Source organism: Triticum urartu, chromosome 2 (genome assembly GCF_003073215.2).
Source record: "Triticum urartu cultivar G1812 chromosome 2, Tu2.1, whole genome shotgun sequence".
Classification (NCBI taxonomy): Eukaryota; Viridiplantae; Streptophyta; class Magnoliopsida; order Poales; family Poaceae; genus Triticum; species Triticum urartu.
Genome location: NC_053023.1, coordinates 624,622,610 through 624,647,037, shown reverse-complemented (window position 1 = coordinate 624,647,037; position 24,428 = coordinate 624,622,610). Strand labels below are relative to the sequence as shown.

At 43.4% G+C, this 24,428-nt stretch overlaps 2 protein-coding genes across 2 annotated transcripts; both read right to left on the bottom strand.

Annotated features, from left to right (window-relative positions):
* Positions 1-252: 252 nt before the first annotated feature.
* On the bottom strand, positions 253-1,069 carry LOC125533806 (heavy metal-associated isoprenylated plant protein 28). Its single transcript, XM_048697152.1, has 2 exons — positions 765-1,069; positions 253-665 (listed from the first exon to the last, which is right to left on the bottom strand). Exons 1-2 carry the CDS (start codon positions 886-888, stop codon positions 421-423), a joined length of 369 nt encoding a protein of 122 aa, XP_048553109.1. The 5' UTR covers positions 889-1,069; the 3' UTR covers positions 253-420.
* A 5,309-nt stretch (positions 1,070-6,378) lies between these two features.
* Positions 6,379-12,154, bottom strand: LOC125537556. Its single transcript, XM_048700874.1, has 8 exons — positions 11,972-12,154; positions 9,983-10,081; positions 9,361-9,488; positions 8,051-9,209; positions 7,635-7,962; positions 7,002-7,257; positions 6,521-6,740; positions 6,379-6,405 (listed from the first exon to the last, which is right to left on the bottom strand). The coding sequence occupies exons 1-8, from the start codon at positions 12,152-12,154 to the stop codon at positions 6,379-6,381; spliced, it is 2,400 nt and encodes a 799-aa protein (XP_048556831.1).
* Between the last annotated feature and the right edge of the window lie 12,274 nt (positions 12,155-24,428).

The window sequence follows — 24,428 nt, the reverse complement described above, 5'->3', positions numbered from 1 at the left end:
GAGATACTCTCAGTTCGCAGATCTGTACGTATACTAATTTGATTAATCCATGCGTCGATGCGGAATACAGTTTTAAACTTTTAATATTTTAAAACCTTTGCTAAGTAGTCTAAGAGCATGTATGTAGTTTTTATCATTTATGTGTTCTTTATACTGCCATGATACGATGAATAGATTAAAAGTTTTTCTTAAAAAAAAAGTTCCAGCATCGCAAGGATTTGCCAACCTACAGATTACCGAGCAATCTGCCGATTCCAAAAGGCAAGGACAGAGCACATTTATTCGATATGTAACATCATGCGCTACTGTACCAAACTACCAGCAACTCCCGGCCATTACTGCAGTGCAACACGCACGCGGCCATGCATGCAGCAGCCAGCAGGCACTGAGACAAAACATCGCACTCGCGGCCTACTGCTGTTACAGCCGGATCATGGGGAAGAGCTTCTTCCACGACTTCCTACTCCTGTACGCGGCGAACGCTCGAAGGTAGTGCTTGGAGGCGTCCCCCTGCCTAGCGTCCTCGCCCAGATCCGGCTGGTCCGCGCCCCAGAACCGCGCCGCTCGCCGCTTCCGCCGGACGGCCGCCAGCACGTCGTTCCGGTTGCAGATCCCCCACACCGTCACCTTCTGCTGGTGGTAATCCACCTGAACCGAGTGAATCCCTGCAAGTAGCAGCAAGCTTAGCATTCATGCATGGCCGCCCTAACGTACCCATTGCTCAGGCGGTTTCCCGTAGAAATGTCCTATGACATGATGCGTACCTTTCAGATTCGACAGCGCCTTCTTGATCTTCTTCTCGCAGCCGTAGGAGTAGAGCGGCACCTTCATCTCCACGTGCTGCGCCTCGATCGTCCCCCCTGCCAGCACGATCTGCAGATCACCCATCGTATTCTAGTTAGCTAATAGCAGTGTATCCTCAAGAACTCGATGTCAGCCGATCAGCATTCAGCGGTGTGCAGATAAACCTAAAGAACAGCATACAGGGCGCTTATATACACAAGCTAAAAGGCGACGGAGCTAATTGGATAATCTTGCAGATCCCGCCGCATGTGCGCAGGGGCCTCGTCATGGCACCGTCGACCTCGCTTTTGAGCGCGCTTTCATTTCTGACGCACCATGATCCAGACTCGGAGTCTGTTCGGGTGCAAAAGAGATCGGGACGTAGTGGAGGGGGGTACGTGGAGCGAGTGGTGGCCTGTCGGCGTAGCGTTGGGCTGACGAGGCCGGGCGTTTGCGCCCATGTGAAGTGTTGTGGAAAGCGCCGGGTTTGGAGGGTGGGGCGGAGGCGACGGCGTCGTGTTGGGAGGATTCGGCTTTTGAGATTGTCGTGGAAGGACGGCCTGATTGGCAGATTGGTGGGAGGGGAGTAAAAGTGTTGCACGTGTCACGCTTAGATTCGTTCTAGCAGCTTCGTGTTTGTTGTTTTTTCATGTGGATCGTGGATCGTCTTCTGTTTATTTCCATGATGACTCGTCAGTTGGGAACATTTTGGATCATGATCTAAACTTTACTTTCTTTTCACGGTTTCAAGAGCTTGGAAAGGTGTGCCCATGCCTTTTTCTTTTCTTTTGCGTAAATGAACCCAATGGATTATAAAGTTCACGAGAAGTATAAAGTATCTCATATATAATAAAAATTACTTCTATATAGAAGTCTTTGAACCACCGAACGACCACCAACGTCAGAGCGAGTCGCCGAAGCCGTGTTGTCATCGCTCCTCACCGCTCTTTACAAGAGTTGGCCTGGCCTTGTCGATAACGTTCAAAAATTCTTTGTGCAACGCCCAACGCCCTAGAGCAACAGTAGTCACCGTTGAACCCTTGAATTGATCTGAAACATATAACACCAAAGCTCACCGTCTTGTGTGCATGTCGAGAAATCATAACCTCATCACTTCAAGAAGACGGCGAGAATCTACACCGGAACTTCATCGACTCCATCCCAACGAACGGACTCAGGAAGGATCTAAGCTTGGAAAACCATCTTCAAGCTGAAGAGTTGCACCTGCGTGGACTAAAAAAGACCTAAGCTAAACTACTAAGCTGAACCGAGGCGCCGAGACTCCCTGCCTTGTCGTCGGCCGCCAGAGCGGCAGGCAGAGGGGAGACGAGTCCACGGGCTCGCCTGCAGAGCTTGGAGGTAACGAAGCTTCGCCCTAGCCGCCGGGAGGGAAAGGAATAGATTTGTTTTTCTTAAAAGTATGCCCATGTTGCATAGGTTAACGGACTTACTTTGAAGTGAAAATAAATAAATTCAAATCCATCACCTCCAGTATCAAACAAAATGACGCCTAGTTTGTCAAAACCGTCTAAACTTAGTCCATTGCCTTCACTGAAATTGGTTCCTAGTACAGCGGCAACCGAGACAGCACAAAGAACCGTACGGGAACATAATTTTTGAACTTTGTAATTGGGGAAAATGGAAGATAAAACCATATTAAAACTTCATAAAAGTAGAAGAATATACTTATAACAGTTAAACCAAAATTGATACAAGTTGTAAACAACGAAAAAGTACAAGAAAAAGTTGAAAAAATAATGGAAAAAATAAAGTTAGAATAAACTCAATTCTCTGTAGTAGTTTCCGTAAATATGGGGAGGATTGTGGCACGCAGGCCTCACGGCACGCATATCCCTTGGGTGTGCTTTTATTTTGGCTTCCAATTTTAATTTTTTTATATCTTTTGAATGAAAAGTCCAAATTAAGTTTTATCTTCATATTCGTGTTTCTCGTAATAAGGGCTTTCAAATAAGATTCATTTTAAATACGCTTTGACAAATTTTAAAAATAAATGTTAAGTTTCAACTATTCTTGAAACTTAGTACGAGCAACCGATAAACTCACAATTTTTTGTGCCAACAACCGACAAGAAAAATCTCTTAAAATTTTATCCATGAAACTTAGTAAGAGCGAGCGAGAAAGACACAAATTTTAGATGAAAAATCATAAGTTTCAACAACTGAAACTTAAATCTTACTATGAACTCGTGCGAGATCCAACTATTTCGCGAATCAAGAGACACAAGCGTCCGAGCAACACTTGGCAGGTGAGTGTCCCCGCACCTCCAGTGAATTTCCGTCCATAAACGAGCCACCATATACGATCTAAACTTGTGTAGATAGCAAAAGGCAAGATTTTACATAGATAGCAAAAACATAATTTGGTTTGAGCTCTATTGCTTTAGTAATAGTGCTTCCGATAATACTTACTATACAATATTAAAAAATAAGTTCGACATATTACAAAATAAGTGAGACATACATGTGTTTTCTTTCTTCCTGAGAAAGAAAGAAAGACCCTCAGGCATTTAGGGTTTGGTCGTCTCCCACAGGTGTTGTCATCGATCTGCCTCGTCTCCTGCGGCCGTAGGGCCATGGAAGTGCAGTGGATCCCGTCTCTTGCCGGTGGAAGGGCTCATACTTAGTCTTTAGGTGATTTTTTAGTTTGTTTAGGGTCTATGTCCTGTTTAGGAAGGCGGAATAGTGACGACTCCCTGAAGATGGAATAAGGTTCTCCCCGCTTAGTCCCCGTCCTAGCGACGCATCACGTCATCGGAGGGCGTGTGGAGGTGCTTCTCTAGCGGATCTCACGGGATTCGATCCATGTTTGTCTTTGGTGAATCTGCATGGATCCAGCCTTCGTTCGTTTGCATTCATATGTCGATGGATTGGATTCTTCCGATTTACACTTCTCTTCATCGTGGTGGTTGTTGTTCTAGTGTGTTGTTCCTTTGGGGTCTGAGCGCTACAACTTCCCGACTATCTACTACAATAAGGTTTTCCCGGTTCCGGTGAGGGAGTGGCGATGACGACGACGGTGCGCCTTCGGCTCGCTCCAGTGCTTGTAGTCATTGCTAGGTGATCTGTGGACATGGAGGTAATTTTATTATTTCTCGTATTCTTTGTAGTGCCATGATGTTTGATGAATAGATTGCAAGTTTTTTTTGCAAAAATAACAAAACAAGTGATTCCCACAAACATATTCTTCTCAGTTTATAAACACGCCACCTCACCATGCAATCATGCATGAAAAAAGACCTGCCTCGTTATGCAATTATGCATGTGAAAAAGCCCACATGAGATCTCACCATATTGGGTCGACGGGATCTGAAATTCCTACTCAATACTCACCATAGTTCTAGTTAACTTTTTTTTGAATATTAGTTCTAGTTAACTTTCTTAAGGGCATTTATATCTTTTCATAGATCTCTTTATTCTCAATTATATCTGATGTTCTTTTTTATCATTTTCCCAGGCAGTTTCACTCGAGGAGAACACTTCTCTACGACCATAGGCTCTGGTTGGTCTACGATGGTTGTGCAAAAACCTACCAGAGAACTACCCAAGAGGCTTCTCATGTAGGATCCTTATCATAATAACTCAAACTAAAAAAGACAAACGGCAATACAAAACCACTTCATTTCCATAGGGTAGCTTGCATATGGTTTGGTTTTCACTTTCAGAAACCCTCAAAAGGAGTTTTTTTCACGAATACACAAAGTCTGTGTACCTTTCATTGATAGAAGAGTAGAAAATAAGTTACATATGTGGGTTTGAGTCAGTTGATATATAAAATGAAGAGCAAAAGGGTTTACACAAAATATAAAATGATTACCTTAATGGAAACTTTACTAAGCTGGTTAAGGAGTGAGGGGGCCTTTATTTGTGGAGGGATACGCCTTCAATGCGTCAAGGGATCAAGACTTCGAAACTCTTACCTTGAGAGATAAACAGTAAAATTTCATTTAGATTTTTTATATCGAGTCCCCCCTCAACATCATGAATTAAGGACTCCTGCCTCCCCAGTGGAGGGATCCACATGACCTAGCAGGAGAGATTGCAGTAAGAATGCAATAATTGTGATGCTTCGTCTTTCTCAGAATATTTTTGTATAATTGACCCAGTGTTATTCTTGTTCTAAAGTGTAATTTATTTCATTTTTAACAAAAATATACTTTTGAAAGAGAAGACGTGGATTTTTTTAATTCGGTACAGTCAAAGTCGCTCACATACATTCATCCATATGAGCACATGCATGCACACTCTACCCCTATGAGCACATCCGAGAGACTGGACCGACATAGCATTTTGAGATTTTATGAAGTTACCACAGACGCCTTGCAGTCGACGGGAACATTTCCTCCCACCGAAAAAACATCACCGAAAGCCTGAAATAAATACAGAAATAATGCGAGTACTAATGTCAAGTCTAGGACTTAAACCCTGGTGGACTGAGGATATCACTGTCCTCCTAACCATCACGCTAGTTCACACGTGAATTTCTTTTCAATAGATAGGTATGCACGATTGTTCATTTTCAGTTGTATTTTTCCAAGCCTTGTTGCAAGTTTGTAACATTAGTATCGCCCTATATACGTTGACTCGTTGATGACAACAGGAAAGGTAAACAGAGAACTACACAGACACGTACGCAACGATGTAAGCTCTCTAGATCGACAGACACAATGAAAAATCACAACACAATAAACCGTCAAGCCCTAGGAACTCGACCACCTTCCCTTTTGGCTTCACCTATAAAACCAAGAACCGAACACGCATGATGCCGTGCGATACGAAAAGAAGGAAAAAGGTATCGCCATTTCTACCCTTAGCACTGTTATCATGGCCGCAAAGATGATTGCCGCGGCGATGGCCGTCGCCATTCTGGCCGTGGCCGCGATCACCGTGGCGGCGACGGACGGGACGGGGCCGAGGAGCTACTTCTCGTCGTGGGACGGGCCCGCGTGCACGGGGCGCATGTCGAGCGCGGGGACCTGCGGGTGCAGCCCCGTCCACTTCCACGGCGGCCACGAGTTCAACTTCCGCGGCGAGACGGCGACGCTCTACAGCGAGCACGGCTGCGCCGGCACGCCGTACCAGGTGTTCGAGGACACCCAGGCCTGCGGCGACTTCGGCTGGCGCAGCATCCACATCGACTGCTGAGCGCGCGTGACCGCGCCCGTGGTGCACTCCGGCGACCCGCTCTATATATAGCTTACCCCAAAATAATGAAGTGCACGTGTCGTGTGTGATGAATAAAGTCTGAACCACTGAATATATGGTGAGAAGCTGTTTCGGCAGTTCAAAAGCGAGAAAGAGATAATAAGCTGTTTCGTGCCACATTCCAGCTGCATGATACTCCTACAGTACTGTAATTAACAACGTCTTGTCCAGGATAAAAGTTCTATCAGTCTTAGGCTCTTAGCAGAATGCAACTGAGCTTCAGCGATCAAACGTGCATCAAGCTACATAGGTTCAACAAAATATACGGCATCTCACGACAGCAGCCATGCCATACCAACGCAGGTGGAAGTTTCTTCAGCAAAGCCCAGGTGACACAAACAACAACCCGTACTATTTCGGGGCTCCTGACATCTCATGAACGGTATTTGGACCTTGATTTCTGCATATAAAACATGAAAAACGTTAGCTCACACTTGCCAGCAACCGTATTTGTCAGCGCTTTTATATGACATGTCCGTATGATGAGCTATTTTCAGAAAGGCTTTTGGTTATACCTGAGACCTTGGCTTGCCTATATCAAGCGAGTCCATTTTTTCCACTAGATTATCAGCATCGTCGAGCTCGATGACAGCCTTGAATACTGCATTTGACAAATCTTTGTCCTCATCGGCATCAAAATAGCAATCCCGGTCTTGCGCATCTTTGACTATCTTCTGCCAAACAGACTTGCTGTTGGATAAAGTCGTCCCATTTCCTACTATCCATAAACAGTGCCTGGCAAGATCAACAACAAATAAGTTACTCCTGATGGCAATAAAGAGCCTTTGAATATCATTCAAACTATGTAGCTTTAAACCAACAGTAATTCCAACTATATGGAAGTTTTGTGGCATAAAAGTGATACTGGTGGATTCATATTTAGCACCGTATTATAGAAGAATTAACTGTCCAAGTTAAATTTGGAAGACCACAAGGAGTATATAATTTAAAATCATTTTTGCAGATACCCTGGAATCGAGCTACCAAAAAACTTACTTAGCTCTCGTGAGAGCCACATTGGTCCGCTGCATGTTTGTGAGAAATCCAACAGAACCAGCTTTATTGCTCCTCACTGTTGATATGATAATGATATCTTCCTCCGCACCTTGGAAACCATCCACAGATTTCACTTTCACCGAGAAACCGTCGTACCTATCGTAGGATTTCCCAAGTTTCTCAGAGATTTCTCTAACTTGACCATTATATGGGGACACAACACCAACGGAGATTTTGATTCCTGTAGAGAATGACTCTGCAATTGAGGGAAAAGAACTATTATACAAGCAGTGAACCAAGGACAAGCTACTAGTGGCTCAGATTGTGTGTACGTACATCACAGAACAGCATACTAATTATTTGTCCTTCCTCTCAAAAATATTGTACCAACATTTTCTCTCTTTAGCGCACATTTCTCTTCCCCCCTCGCACAACATTTATGACTGCAAATTCATAGACTTATCTCTCTTATTCGCAGCACATTAATACCATGGGTAACACTGTCATTTCCCTCAAATAATCTCTTGCTTTCATGACTTTCGCTATGTGACAAACCAAAACACAACCTCATATATTTATCAATGGAGGTTCTTTACAAAAAATAGAGTACCACGACTGAATACTGTTGGTTACCTTTGAACAACCTCTGCACTATCCTCGAAACTGCAGCAGCTTCAATTGTGTTTTTCCAGCCATGCCCGTGCTTCTCAGTTGTTTCATGTCCTCCATCTACATTTATGAATGAGTATGACCCAAAGATTTTGCTTGCTAAAAACCTCTTCTCATAGCTCTTAGTAGTGACATTGGGACCATCAGATATCTTGCCATCATAAAATGTAACAACTGGAAACTTGCTTATTTTTGGATGCATCCTGTATTGCACATTGAGAAGGTGCTTACAATAACCCAGCATACTTAACCTCTCAAAAACACTTCGCCCAAATTTAGCATTGTCAGATATCTACATAATCACATTACATGTCAAAATACATCACTTTCAAAAGAAATAAATAAATGAAAGCAGAGAATAGTCAACATATATAGCTTACTTTGCTTTTCACCAGAGCAGGTAACTGATATTCGTCTCCGATAAAAACAGCCTGCCTTATGCCTGGCAGCTGCAAAGGAATTAAGGTTTCACACTCTTTAAGCTGTGCAGCCTCATCGACAATCAGCAAGTCAAGAGTCAACTTTTCAGACTTCTTGACCAACCAGCATATATCTGAAGGAGAATTGTCCATGGGCACATTGTACAACCTGAATGAGCTGGAAACTGTACAGAGAATGCATTTCACTCTTTGCAACAGGTAGAATTGAATTTCTTTTATGCTGTAACAATTTGGAAGGTCCAGGTTATCAACAAGATATCTTAGTTCTTGCACACACAGGGATCTGGCCAACCTGAACTTAGATTTATTGCATGTGTTAGTCTGCACACAGGTGAGCTCCTCACGCCACAAAGTAGGGTCACCACCATCTTGTATCTTTCTCTCAAGAAGTTCATCAGACCATATATCACTATTATCCTTGTCACAGTTTATTAAAGCAGGAAGAATTTTGATCAACTCAACCACTTCTAGCATACACTGAAAACTGCGTCTTGTTTCTGAATTTCTTGGATGATCATGGTACAGTGTCTCAATGCAATCGCACAAATCCCCCGAGAGTTTGTTGAAACTATCTTTCAAATAACCTTTGAAAGGCAGTACTCGGAGTGCTTCCTTCAGTGCTTCAGAATCACACCATCCCCCCTTGTGGTATTCTTTTTCCCCTTCTTCAGGCATGTTCTGTACTGGCTTCCGGAACACCGGGAGAGGTACAGTAAGATGATCTTTGGACTTGAGACTGGAATGTAAAGGATAACGTGGATTCTTTTCTTGCTCTGCTGCAGGAGGCTCTGATGCCAAAACACAACAAGGTTTCTCACTATCCTGCTTAGGGCTCTCGTTTTCTCTGGCCATTTTTTCAAGAATATCTTCAATGTGAGATCTGTACTTGCTCACAGAATTCTCGAGAAGATCTATCAGTGAGCACAAGCAATGCCTCCAGCCTGTTCTAGGCATGAAACATGGCAACAACCACTCAGCACGAGAGTCAAGGAATACACTGGAAAGATCATGAAAATTATCAATTTTCATCTTCTCTTTGTTACCAAAAAGGATAATGTCATTCAGGAAGCATATGTTGCCATCTGACTCCCCAACAAGCCTGACAATTCGAGATGCGACTTCCAGTACAGCAGTATTCGTAGGTGCACATGTAAGTGTCTTTAAGCCCTTCATGAGCATTGCCCACAAGATAGTGCTGATGGTTTTTGTTTTGCCTGTTCCAGGGGGGACCCATATTAGTTTAAGCGAACGAGCCATTATCCACTGCTGAGACACAATCTGCTACTGCATCCAACTGTGAATCATTGAGGTTGAATTTCTCAAGGCCAAGGCCATCAATTGGTCTATGAGAGGAGGATAAGCTTCCATCTTCAACAACCTTCATGGGGAAAATTAGCAAGTAAATCAATTAACTCGAGCATGTAGATAAATAGTGCAAGTAAAAGACGATGAATACATCAACCAGTCTCATCCCGCATGCAGTAAGATATGTTTAATGTTACCAACAGATTCACCGTGCTGACAACATTATCAAAAGTAACTCAAATGTAGAGATGATTTTGAAATGAGGCAGCAGGTTGCCCCCAGCTTAAGAGACAATCATTAATAGTGCATGTATGTCCGTGTACCAACTACCAAGTACTAACTTCTACTCCCCCCGTTTCTAAATATAAGTCTTTCTAGAGATTTCAATAGAGACTACATACGGACGTATATAGACATATTTTAGAGTGTAGATTCACTCGTTTTGATCCGTATGTAGTTCCTATTGAAATCTCTAAAAAGACTTATATTTAGGAACGAAGGAAGTACAAGGCATGATAAGGCATAAGAAAGGGCCCAAGTTATTTTTGCATGTAAAAGGTGACATACCCTTGGCTTATACTGCCACACGAGATCAACAATGCCGGTGCTGCTCCATTTGTTCCAATGTTCCTCATGATTAGTATCATTTACTTCCATACGGAGGCACTTCCAAATACGGTTGTATGTAGTCATATTTATGAGAAGTACAGCAAATAATTGCCCCTTAGGTACTTTTGTTTCTGGGTCTGCTTCAACAGGAATGGTTGACGAAAACCGAATAATACAACAATTGGGTGGGATATCTCCATCTTCTTCTCCAGATTTCAGAACTGAACCTAGAACGTATGATTCCTTATTTTGCGTCAAGTCAGACACATGCTTTGGTTTTCGAGAGGACACGACTATTATGTCTCCCTCTTTGGGATCATACGTCTCCCTCGACTTCTTATCCGTTGATGGCTCTGAAACCTCGAAACCAAGTATTGATTTCGCATTGTCAAGTTTGCCTGGGCATAACCATCTAATGAGGAAAATACATCAGTATGTACTTCTTCAATCAGAGGACAGGCAAATGAACCCAAGTAAGCCTGTAACGACGGGAAGAAACCACCAAGTAAGCCTGCAATGATATTTTGTTAATTCTGGTTTGAAGTTAAGCTTAAGCAGTCAATGGTCAATGTGGGAAGAACAATGCAGTAGGCAGTTGATAACAAAAGATACAAACTGTTGAATCTATACTTGGCCATAACCACAGTGGAATCAAAAACATATTTGCGATAAGAAATGAGAATTCAACACCGTGGTAATACAAGAACAAATACTCAAGCCTACTAAAATGATCAAACACAGGGTTTTCTCAGGGAAAATGATCAAACACGTTAAGGGCACAAATAGCATATTCCCTTCTAATCTGTGTTGTACACCCATTGGTGGTTTCTTCAGCCACCTACACAAGGGGAAAAAAGGAAAAGGGTGCGATTCAGTTCAAGCAGGGCATTCTGCTTGGCAAAGCAGCGAGCACCAATCATATGCAAGGTCAGCACTACCCGTATTAAAAGAGGGGACTGATTAAGCGTCAGGCCTAGAGATGTAGATAGTGTTATATTTTTCATCTGCGCTCCTCCGTTTTTTGGTTAATTATTCCAAATGAAAAACAACCAGAGATGGGAGATTCAGGGAAAAAAAGACGGATATACTACTTGGATACGGCGAGCGAAGGCAGCGGCCAGCGGTCAACGTGCGGCGGTTCAGCCTTGAGCGGGCACTGGCAGGGTAGCAGCGCGGCCGTCATTTGAGGAGCTCGATGCACCTCCTTCCTGATGGCTGGCGGGGCGCGAGGGAGCCACATAAGAAGAACGGGGGACAAGAGGGGTATGGAACGGGCTTCGGCCGAGCCTGCTAGAGAGTCTAGATTGGGGATGGGCCTCGCCAACAGCTAGCGAGTTTCGATTTAGTGGGATTACCCGACCACTCCATGACAATCAAAATGCTCCAAATGTGCTAAAAAAAACTCAAAATGCTCAAAAACAAAAAAAACTCCATGACACTCAAATTTGAGCCGATCAAGCTTCTGCCCCTGAGATTATTTTACCGTCGTGTTGGTCTTCTGTGGTACAAAATAGTTTTTTTAGGGGGGAAATAGTTTCTCACTTCTTGTAAAGAGTACTGTAATGTAATGTTCTTTCATAACTAGTAGCCACCAGAAAGGACAGAAAAATGTGTGCATATCACCTACTCCATCCATTTCACAATATAGTGCATCCGCATTTCCTGAAATCTAAGTTTGACCATATATTTAACCAACGAGACCGAGTACGGCAGAAGATCTCGGGAAGCCCGAACTCACTACATTGTGAAATGGAGGGAGTACTACCATGTGCCAAATCTAAAACTGGTTATTAAATCAACAACCACGACGGGCTACTTTCAAGCCTTCAAAAAGATGGATTGGTCTGCAAGAATAGGAGATCAAACCCCAAAACTAGCAAACTGAGTACATGCGCGTGCAGCTTATAAACAAAGAAAAAAAGGCATAAGGCAAAGATCAGGCGTCACCTTCTGCCTGAGGAGGTCCCTGTTGAAGATATCCTCGATGGACCAAGAGAATATCATACTCTCCAGGCAGCCAAGATCGAACTTGCTGAGCTTACGGTCATCGTTCGTCACCGCAGACCAGTAGCTAAGCAATGCCTCCATCTTGTCCAGTTCGCTGTGGAGATCCTCGTCCTTGTCACCCATGGCGCCCGCGCTCTACTCTGCTCCCCTCCTACTCCCTTCCTAAGCAGGAGTGAGTGGCAGTAACGGAGCATATAATCCTAGGCCGCTGAGCGTGTTTAAGTTGCGATGGGCCGTTGGAATTCCCGAGATGAAGTAAATGCGGCTGCGCGCGTGCCCGCGTGTGTGGTGAACCGTCTCGCTTCCCGATGGGTGCATGCGCCTGGCTGCAGTAGTACTAGTACTAGCAGAATCGACCGCAAGATTTCCTGGGAAAGGCGCGATCCTGCAGCGTTTACGGACTGGAGTATCTGCTCCGTGCTCAAATGCAACCTCATCAACGGCATGTTTGGATACCCTAAACTAATCCTAAGCTAACTTTAACCAAAGAGCTGTTTGGATGGTAGGGTTAGATTAACAATAAATATCCGTTTTCAATCATTTAACTAATTTGGACCCTGTTTGGATGAAAGGGGTGACTTTTTTTTTACTATTTTTTCTAGTGGGCCCAGGAGAACTAACCCAAATAAGCTCCTCTAGTGTGGGCTAGTTTTTTGGTGGGTTATATCCAACTAACCCAAACTAACCCATCATGTTTGGATACTTTTGGGATATTTGAAGCTCAACAAACTAAAACTAACTCTAACTCAGGGATCCAAACAAGGCCAACAGTAAATCCTTCTTTGGTTTGTAGGAATCTCATAGGATTTCTATAGGATATGATTTGCATAAAAAAATTTTCTTTGAAGCCCTTTGGTTTATAGGAATGAATTTAATATTTCTATGTAGGATAGGAATCAATCCTTCACATTTTGGAGGAAAAAAAATAGCTAGACTTAATGGAAAAATTCATATCCTATGCATCAAATGACATCTCTTTCTCTATAGGAATGGAGATACATGTCATCTCACATTCTATGATTTTTCTATTCCTATAACATTTCTATCCTGTGAACCAAAGGAGGCCTAAAATTGAAAAAAAATAGTGAAACAATTCAAAAAATTCTGAATTTTTTTGGTTAACTTTAACAAATGTTTTGTATGCTGGTAAAATTTCAGCACGAAATGACATACACCGAAGTCCGGGCAAAAAAACAAAATCTATGCTAAAAAATGCTAGTTTTGAAAATATTTTGGAGTACTGATTTTTTTGGCCATGACTTCCACGAATGTCATTTCATGCTCAAATTTCTTCAGCGTACAAACATTGGTCAAAGTTTACCACAAAAAATAGATTTAAAAAAAATGACTACTTTTTCGATTTTACTATTCATCAGGCTGCATTTGAGCTCGGGATCAGAATAGGACTTTCGATTTCACACAGGCTATAGTGTGCCACCCCTACACACATGTTTGCCAGCAGCAGGAACATGGGCATCTCCAGCGAAATCATGGCTCATTTGGTTTACAAGATTTTCAAATCAGATGAATAGAATCAGCGGAATCATGGGCATCTCCAACTGGTCCTTGGAGGCGTCTCTAAGGTGTGCCGGCATCTTCCCTTCTTGATCAGGTTGTGCTCTCCGGGCAAAAGTCTTGGTTCGTTGTAGGACCAGCAATGGCGGCAACTTGGTGTCATTACTCTGTTTAAAGCATCATAGGTGGACACATGGCTTGGAGGTTTTGTGATATGGTTCTCTAGTGCTTTGTCGTTGGTCTGCGCTGATCTTCATGGGTGCTATGTATGCAGTTACTGGTGAATCCAAGATGATGGCTTTTTCGGGACCGACCGAGTCTCGCTATCCACTCGTCGTCTCCTCTTAGGCATTCAAAGGTGGAAGGTGCGTTGGTAATGAAAGCCCGGCTGAAGTTGTTGCTCTTCGAGGTGACCGTCGTTGTTGAGACGCGGCTACATGATTGGTCTATGGCAGACTCTTTTGCTTTGTGTTTGTAATAGCTTTTTTTTACATAATCATGCAGTAGTATAGTATTTCAAATTGGATGGTTTCCAAATCAATTAAACTGAATGATCGGGCGATCGAGCAGCAAAGCAAAAGCATGATAGATGATACTCCCTCCTTCCATCTATATAGGGCCTAATGCATTTTTCGAGGCTAACTTTGACCAAATAGTAGAGCACACCGTTAAACTCGTGTGTGAAAGGAGCTTTCAATGATATAATTTTCACATTGAGCATGTCATGTACTATTAATCTTGTCAATAGTCAAAGGAGGTCTTAAAAAACGCATTAGGCCCTATATAGATGGAAGGAGGGAGTAGAGTTTATGGTACGCTTAGCGTAAGATACCAAGAGAAACACGGCCCGAAAGCCCAGAAAGCAGCCCGTCCTCTTTTTGGTGTAGTATACGAGAAATGTTGTGTTGATGTTGCATGTGGATTATGCATCCCTATGTTTTCTTCTTGGTGGTTTGTTGTAACCAATACGGATTTGTTGGATACATAATTTTTTTTGCTGCAATGGTGCTTTTGAAATGCCACAGTATGTGTATTTACATGTTGTGACATATCATCGTTGAAGCGTTGAACCAAAATACGGGTCATTCCATGATAGCGGCTCCAATTATTGATAAGTGTAGGGATCTCAAGTGTGATTTCGGGAAGGTCTTGATTCAACATTGTAACCGTGAACCAAAATATGTGTCATTCCGTGGTAGCTCTGTCTGTGTGGTTGGACTCATCTCCTGCTTTTATCTCTATATTTTAAGCGGACGATGTAAGTGTTGTTTAAGTTAATAAAGCTAATAGCTTTTCCGTAAAAAAATGCATATTGTGATAACGACTTACGAAGAAATCGAACACATGATGAAGTAGGATCTGCCAGTGCAGAAGCGTGCCCTCCCTACCTCGGTTTATTAGTACGGTGTCACGTTGATAGGACTGTTCACTGCAAAGTAGCGGCGCACCCGACCTGAGGGAGAGCGTTCAACTCCACTACAGTAGGTAGGCGCAATGAGACTTGCCGACTTCCTGGTGTGCTAACGCCATGACTGCTCGCTCCACTGCCTTGAAAACAAGCACCACCAGTTCCCTCTTTATTTTAGGGGTGCCAACACTTCATTGATTTAGTTGGACATTAAGAGGGATACAAACCGGGTTATGCCGAGTAAGGCACAAGTGACGACCCTGATCAAGCGACAAAGTGAGTTTGGCAAGATTGTGTGTGTCAACATTCGATACTCTACTTTCATAAATAAAACTATAACTAATAAAATTGGAACTATGAAGTAAATTTCTCTAATCATTGTCAGATGAGCTCTTCCCTTTTTGTCGTGTATGTCATCTGCCACTGGCTTGCAATCACACGCTATGGATAGTGTGAGTGCCTCGCGACACGATATGGCCTCCAAGACTGTTGGATCAGTGATTCCGGGCACCGCCAATGCCGAAGAACCCAGATACAATCCATTATGGTCTCTACACACTGTTGTTGTTGCTCCTACCCCATTAGTGTTGGAGAGCCCTGAAGGAAATATGCCATAGAGGCAATAATAAAGTTGTTATTTATATTTCCTTATATCATGATAAATGTTTATTATTCATGATAGAATTGTATATACCGGAAACTTAATACATGTGTGAATATATAGACAAACAGAGTGTCCCTAGTATGCCTCTACTTGACTAGCTCATTAATCAAAGATGGTTAAGTTTCCTAGCCATAGACATGTGTTGTCATTTGATGAATGGGATCACATCATTAGAGAATGATGTGATGGAAAAGACCCATCCGTTAGCTTAGCATAATGATCGTTTAGTTTTGTTGCTATTGCTTTCTTCATGACTTATACATGTTCCTCAGACTATGAGATTATGCAACTCCCGAATACGGGAGGAACACCTTGTGTGATATCAAACGTCACAACATAACTGGGTGATTATAAAGATGCTCTACAGGTGTCTCCGATGGTGTTTGTTGAGTTGGCATAGATCGAGATTAGGATTTGTCACTCCGTGTATCAGAGAGGTATCTCTGGGCCCCTTCGGTAATGTACATCACTATAAGCCTTGCAAACAATGTGACTAATGAGTTAGTTACGAGATGATGCATTATAGAAAGAGTAAAGAGACTTGCTGGTACCGAGATTGAACTAGGTATGGTGATACCGACGATCGAATCTCGGGCAAGTAACATACCGATGACAAAGGGAACAGCGTATGTTGTTATGCGGTTTGACCGATAAAGATCTTCTTAGAATATGTAGGAGCCAATATGAGCATCCAGGTTCCGCTATTGGTTATTGACCGGAGATGTGTCTCAGTCATGCCTACATAGTTCTCGAACCCGTAGGGTCCGCACGCTTAACGTTCGATGACGATTTGTATTATGAGTTTATGTGATTTGATGACCGAAGTTTGCTCGGAGTCCCGAATGAGATCACGGACATGACGAGGAGTCTCGAAATGGTCGAGACGTAAAGATCGATATATTGGAAGGCTATATTCGGACATCGGAAAGGTTCCGAGTGATTCGGGTATATTTTTCGGAGTACCGGAGAGTTACGGGAATTCGCCGGGGGAAGTAGTGGGCCTTAATGGGCCATACGGGAAAGGAGAGAAGGGCCTCAAGGGGTGGCCGCGTGCCCCCCATGGGCTGGTACGAATTGGAATAGGAGGGGGCGGCGCCCCCCTCCTTCCTTCTCCCCTCCTCCTTCCCTCCTTCTCCTACTAGGAATAGGAAAGAGGAGGGGAATCCTACTTTGGGGAGGGGAGTCCTAGTAGGATTCCCCACACCCGGCACGCCCCGTAGGGCCGGCCACCTCTTCCCTCCCCTTCTTTATATATGTGGCCAGGGGGCACCCCATAGATACACAAATTGATCTTTTAGCCGTGTGCGGTGCCCCTCTCCACGACTTCACACCTCGGTCATATCGTCGTAGTGCTTAGGCGAAGCCCTACACCGGTAACTTCATCATCACCGTCACCACGCCGTCGTGCTGACGTAACTCTCCCTCGACCTCAGCTGGATCGAGAGTTCGAGGGATGTCACCGAGCTGAACGTGTGCAGATCGCGGATGTGCCGTGCGTTCGGTACTTGATCGGTTGGATCGCAAAGACGTTCGGCTACATCAACCGTGTTACTAAACGCTTCCGCCTTTAGTCTACGAGGGTACGTGGACACACTCTCCCCACTCGTTGCTATGCTTCTCCTAGATAGATCTTGCATGATCGTAGGCAATTTTTTTGAAATACTACGTGTTGGGGAACGCAGTAATTTCAAAAAAAATCCTACGCACACGCAAGATCATGGTGATGCATAGCAACGAGAGGGGAGAGTGTTGTCCACGTACCCTCATGGACCATAAGCGGAAGCGTTATGACAATGCGGTTGATGTAGTCGTATGTCTTCACGATCGACCGATCCTAGTACCGAAAGTACGGCACCTCCGCGATCTGCACACGTTCGGCTCGGTGAAGTCCCACGAACTCACGATCCAGGAGAGTGTCGAGGGAGAGCTTCGTCAGCACAATGGCGTGATGACAGTGATGATGATGCTACCGGAACAGGGCTTTGCCTAAGCACTGCTACGATATGACCGAGGTGGATTATGGCGGAGGGGGGGCACCGCACACGGCTAAGAGATCAATGATCAACTTGTGTCTATGGGGTGCCCCCCTCCTCGTATAGAAAGGAGTGGAGGAGGGGGAGGGCCAGCCCTCTACTATGGCATTCCCTGGGGAGTCCTACTCCCACCGGGAGTAGGATTCCCCCCCTTCCATGTAGTAGGAGTAGGAGAGAAGGAAAGGGAAGAGAGAAGAGAAGGAAGGAGGGGGCGTCGCCCCTCCTCCATAGTCCAATTCGGACTAGGCCTTGGGGGGCGCGTGGCCTGCCCTAGGCAGCCCTTCCCTCTCTCCCCTAAAGCCATTAGGGCCCATATGCTCCCCGGGGCGGGGGGGGGGGGGTTCTGGTAACCCCCGGTACCCCGGTTAATGCCCGAACTTACCCGGAACCACTCCGATGTCCAAACATAGTCATCCAATATATCGATCTTTATGTATCGACCATTTCAAGACTCCTCGTCATGTCCGTGATCATATCCGGGACTCCGAACAACCTTCGGTACATCAAAACATATAAACTCATAATACCGATTGTCACCAAACATTAAGCGTGCGGACCCTACGGGTTCGGGAACTATGCAGACATGACCGAGACACGTCTCTGGTCAATAACCAATAGAGGAACCTGGATGTTCATATTGGCTCCCACATATTCTACGAAGATCTTTATCGGTCAAACCGCATAACGATATACGTTGTTCCCTTTGTCATCGGTATGTTACTTGGCCTAGATTTGATCGTCGGTATCTCAATACCTAGTTCAATCTCGTTACCAGCAAGTCTCTTTACTCGTTCTGTAATGCATCATCCCGCAACTAACTCATTAGTCATATTGCTTGCAAGGCTTATATTGATGTGCATTAGCGAGAGGGCCCAGAGATACCTCTCCGACAATCGGAGTGACAAATCCTAATCTCGATCTATGCCAACTCAACAAACACCATCGGAGACACATGTAGATCACCTTTATAATCACCTAGTTACGTTGTGACATTTGGTAGCACACAAAGTGTTCCTCCAGTATTCGGGAGTTGCATGATCTCATAGTCATAGGAACATGTATAAGTTATGGAGAAAGCAATAGCAACAAACTAAACGATCATCATGCTAAGCTAACAGATGGGTCAAGTCAATCACATCATTCTCTAATGATGTGATCCCGTTAATCAAATGACAACTCATGTCTATGGTCAAGAAACATAACCATCATTGATTCAACGAGCTAGTCAAGTAGAGGCATACTAGTGGCACTCTGTTTGTCTATGTATTCACACATGTACTAAGTTTCCGGTTAATACAATTCTAGCATGAATAATAAACATTTATCATGATATAAGGAAATATAAATAACAACTTTATTATTGCCTCTAGGGCATATTTCCTTCAGTCTCCCACTTGCACTAGAGTCAATAATCTAGATTACACTGTAATGATTCTAACACTCATGGAGTCTTGGTGCTGATCATGTTTTGCTTGTGAGAGAGGCTTAGTCAATGGGTCTGCAACATTCAGATCCGTATGTATCTTGCAAATCTCTATGTCTCCCTCCTTGACTTGATCACGGATGGAATTGAAGCGTCTCTTGATGTGCTTGGTTCTCTTGTGAAATCTGGATTCCTTTGCCAAGGCAATTGCACCAGTATTGTCACAAACGATTTTCATTGGACCCGATGCACTAGGTATGACACCTAGATCGGATATGAACTCCTTCATCCAGACTCCTTCATTCGCTGCTTCCGAAGCAGCTATGTACTCCGCTTCACATGTAGATCCCGCCACGACGCTCTGCTTGGAAATGCACCAATTGACAGCTCCACCATTTAATAAAAACACGTATCTGGTTTGTGACTTAGAGTCATCCGGATCAGTGTCAAAGCTTGCATCGACGTAACCATTTACGACGAGCTCTTTGTCACCTCCATATACGAGAAACATATCCTTAGTCCTTTTCAGGTATTTCAGGATGTTCTTGACCGCTGTCCAGTGATCCACTCCTGGATTACTTTGGTACCTCCCTGCTAAACTGATAGCAAGGCACACATCAGGTCTGGTACACAGCATTGCATACATGATAGAGCCTATGGCTGAAGCATAGGGAACACCTTTCATTTTCTCTCTATCTTCTGTAATGGTCAGGCATTGAGTCTGACTCAACTTCACACCTTGTAATACAGGCAAGAACCCTTTCTTTTCCTGATCCATTTTGAACTTCTTCAATACTTTATCAAGGTATGTGCTTTGTGGAAGTCCAATTAAGCATCTTGATCTATCTCTATAGATCTTGATGCCCAATATATAAGCAGCTTCACCGAGGTCTTTCATTGAAAAATTCTTATTCAAGTATCCTTTTATGCTATTCAGAAATTCAGTATCATTTTCGATCAACAATATGTCATCTACATATAATATCAAAAATGCTACGGAGCTCCCACTCACTTTCTTGTAAATACAGGCTTCTCCAAAAGTCTGTATAAAACCATATGCTTTGATCACACTATCAGAGCATATATTCCAACTCTGAGAGGATTGCACCAGTCCATAAATGGATCGCTGGAGCCTGCACACTTTGTTAGCACCTTTTGGATCAACAAAACCTTCTGGTTGCATCATATATGACTCTTCTTTAAGATATCCATTAAGGAATGCAGTTTTGACATCCACTTGCCAAATTTCATAACCATAAAATGCAACAATTGCTAACATGATTCGGACGGACTTAAGCATCGCTACGGGTGAGAAGGTCTCATCATAGTCAACTCCTTGAACTTGTCGAAAAACTTTTGCAACAAGTCGAGCTTTGTAGACAGTAACATTACCGTCAGCGTCAGTGTTCTTCTTGAAGATCCATTTATTCTCTATGGCCTGCCGATCATCGGGCAAGTCAACCAAAGTCCACACTTTGTTCTCATACATGGATCCCATCTCAGATTTCATGGCCTCAAGCCATTTTGCGGAATATGGGCTCATCATTGCTTCCTCATAGCTTGTAGGTTCGTCATGGTCAAGCAACATGACCTCTAGAACAGGATTACCGTACCACTCTGGTGCGGATCTTACTCTGGTTGACCTACAAGGTTCGGTAGTAACTTGATCAGAAGTTGCATGATCATAATCATTAGCTTCCTCACTTACTAGTGTAGGAATCACTGGAACTGATTTTAGTGATGAACTACTTTCCAATAAAGGAGCAGGTACAATTACCTCATCAAGTTCTACTTTCCTCCCACTCACTTCTTTCAAGAGAAACTCCTTCTCTAGAAAGGATCCGTTCTTAGCAACGAATATCTTGCCTTCAGATCTGTGATAGAAGTTGTACCCAATAGTCTCCTTTGGGTATCCTATGAAGACACATTTCTCCGATTTGGGTTCGAGCTTATTAGGTTGAAGTTTTTTCACATAAGCATCGCAGCCCCAAACTTTAAGAAGCGACAACTTGAGTTTCTTGCCAAACCACATTGCATAAGGTGTCGTCTCAACGGATTTAGATGGTGCCCTATTTAATGTGAATGCAGCCGTCTCTAAAGCATAACCCCAAAATGATAGCGGTAAATCAGTGAGAGACATCATAGATCGCACCATATCTAATACAGTGCGGTTACGGCGTTCGGACACACCATTACGTTGTGGTGCTCCAGGTGGCGTGAGTTGCAAAACTATCCCGCATTGTTTCAAATGAAGTCCAAACTCATAACTCAAATATTCACCTCCAGGATCAGATTGTAGAAACTTGATTTTCTTGTTACGATGATTTTCCACTTCACTCTGAAATTCTTTAAACTTTTCAAATGTTTCAGACTTATATTTCATTAAGTAGATATACCCATATCTGCTCAAATCATCTGTGAAGGTGAGAAAATAACGATATCCGCTGCGAGCTTCAATGTTCATTGGACCACATACATCAGTATGTATGATTTCCAATAACTCTGTTGCTCGCTCCATTGTTTCGGAAAACGGAGTTTTACTCATCTTGCCCATGAGGCATGGTTCGCAAGTACCAAGTGATTCTAGGAGTCCATCAGAATGGAGTTTCTTCATGCGCTTTACACCAATATTACCCAAACGGCAGTGCCACAAATAACTTGCACTATCATTATCAACTCTGCATCTTTTGGCTTCAATACTATGAACATGTGTATCACTACTATCAAGATTTAGTAAAAATAGACCACTCATCAAGGGTGCATGACCATAAAAGATATTACTCATATAAATAGAACAACCATTATTCTCTGATTTAAATGAATAACCGTCTCACATCAAACAAGATCCAGATATAATGTTAATGCTCAACGCTGGCACCAAATAACAATTATTTAGGTCTAAAACTAATACCGAAGGTAGATGTAGAGGTAGTGTGCCAACGGCGATCACATTGACTTTGGAACCATTTCCCACGCGCATCGTCACATCGTCATCTTCGCTTAATCCGTAGCCCCTGTTTCGAGTTGCAAATGTTAGCAACTGAACCAGTATCAAATACCCAGGCACTACTGCGAGCATTAGTAAGGTACACATCAATAACATGTATATCAAATATACCTTTCACTTGGCCATCCTTTTTCTCCGCCAAATACTTGGGGCAGTTCCGCTTCCAGTGACCAGTCCCTTTGCAGTAGAAGCACTCAGTCTCAGGCTTAGGTCCAGACTTGGGTTTCTTCACTTGAGCAGCAACTGGCTTGTTGTTCTTCTTGAAGTTCCCTTTCTTCCCTTTACCCTTTTTCTTGAAACTGGTGGTCATGTTGACCATCAACACTTGATGGTCCTTCTTGATTTCTACCTCCACAACTTTTAGCATTGCGAAGAGCTCAGGAATCGTCTTATCTATCCCTTGCATATTATAGTTCATCATGAAGCTCTTGTAGCTTGGTGGCAGTGATTGAAGAACTCTGTCAATGACACTATCATCAGGAAGATTAACTCCCAGCCGAGTCAAGTGGTTGTGGTACCCAAACATTCTGAGTATGTGTTCACTGACAGAACTATTCTCCTCCATCTTGCAGCTGTAGAACTTATTGGAGACTCCATATCTCTCAATCCGGGCATTTGCTTGAAATATCAACTTCAACTCCAGGAACATCTCATATACTCCATGACGTTCAAAACATCGTTGAAGTCCCGGTTCTAAGCCGTAAAGTATGGCACACTGAACTATCGAGTAGTCATCAGCTTTGCTCTGCCAGGTGTTCACAACATCTGGTGTTGCTCCTACCGCGGGTTTGTCACCTAGCGGTGCTTCCAGGACGTAATTCTTCTGTGTAGAAATGAGCATAATCCTCAAGTTACGAACCCAATCCATGTAGTTGCTACCATCATCTTTCAACTTAGCTTTCTCTAGGAACACATTAAAATTCAACAGAACAACAGCACAGGCCATCTATCTACAACAACATAGACATGCAAAATACTATCAGGTACTAAGTTCATGATAAATTAAAGTTCAATTAATCAAATTACTTAAGAACTCCCACTTAGATAGACATCTCTCTAATCATGTAAGTGATCACGTGATCCATATCAACTAAACCATGTCCGATCATCACATGAGATGGAGTAGTTTTCAATGGTGAACATCACTATGTTGATCATATCTACTATACGATTCACGCTCGACCTTTCGGTCTCAGTGTTTTGAGGCCATATCTGCATACGCTAGGCTCGTCAAGTTCAACCCGAGTACTCTGTGTGTGCAAAACTGGCTTGCACCCATTGTATGTGAACGTAGAGCTTATCACACCTGATCATCACGTGGTGTCTCGGCACGACGAACTGTAGCAACGGTGCATACTCAAGGAGAACACTTATTACTTGAAATTTAGTGAGAGATCATCTTATAATGCTACCGTCGAACTAAGAAAAATAAGATGCATAAATGATAAACATCATATGCAATCAATATAAGTGATATGATATGGCCATCATCATCTTGTGCCTTTGATCTCCATCTCCAAAGCACCGTCTTGATCACGATCGTCACCGGCTTGACACCTTGATCTCCATCGAAGCATCGTTGTCGTCTCGTCAACTATTGCTTCTACGACTATCGCTACCGCTTAGTGATGAAGTAAAGCAATTACATGGCGATTGCATTTCATACAATAAAGCGACAACCATATGGATCCTGCCAGTTGCCGATAACAGTGTTACAAAACATGATCATCTCATACAATAAAATTTAGAATCATGTATTGACCATATCGCATCACAACATGCCCTGCAAAAACAAGTTAGACGTCCTCTACCTTGTTGTTGCAAGTTTTACGTGGCTACTATGGGCTGAGCAAGAACCGTTCTTACCTACGCATCAAAAACCGCAATGCGGTATAGTGATTGCTTTTTGATCTTCAGAAAGAACCCAGTTGATTGAATCCGATTCAACTAAAGTTGGAGAAACTGACACCCACCAGCCACCTGTGTGCGAAGCACGTTGGTAGAACCAGTCTCGTGTAAGCGTACGCGTAATGTCGGTCTGGGCCGCTTCATCCAACAATACCACCGAATCAAGAATCAACTAGTGACGGCAAGCAATATGTATATATCCACACCCACAACTCCTTTGTGTTCTACTCGTGCATATAACATCTACGCATGAACCTAGCTCTGATGCCACTGTTGGGGAACGTAGTAATTTCAAAAAATCCTACGCACACGCAAGATCATGGTGATGCATAGCAACGAGAGGGGAGAGTGTTGTCCACGTACCCTCGTAGACCGTAAGCGGAAGCGTTATGATAGTGCGGTTGATGTAGTCATACGTCTTCACGATCGACCGATCCTA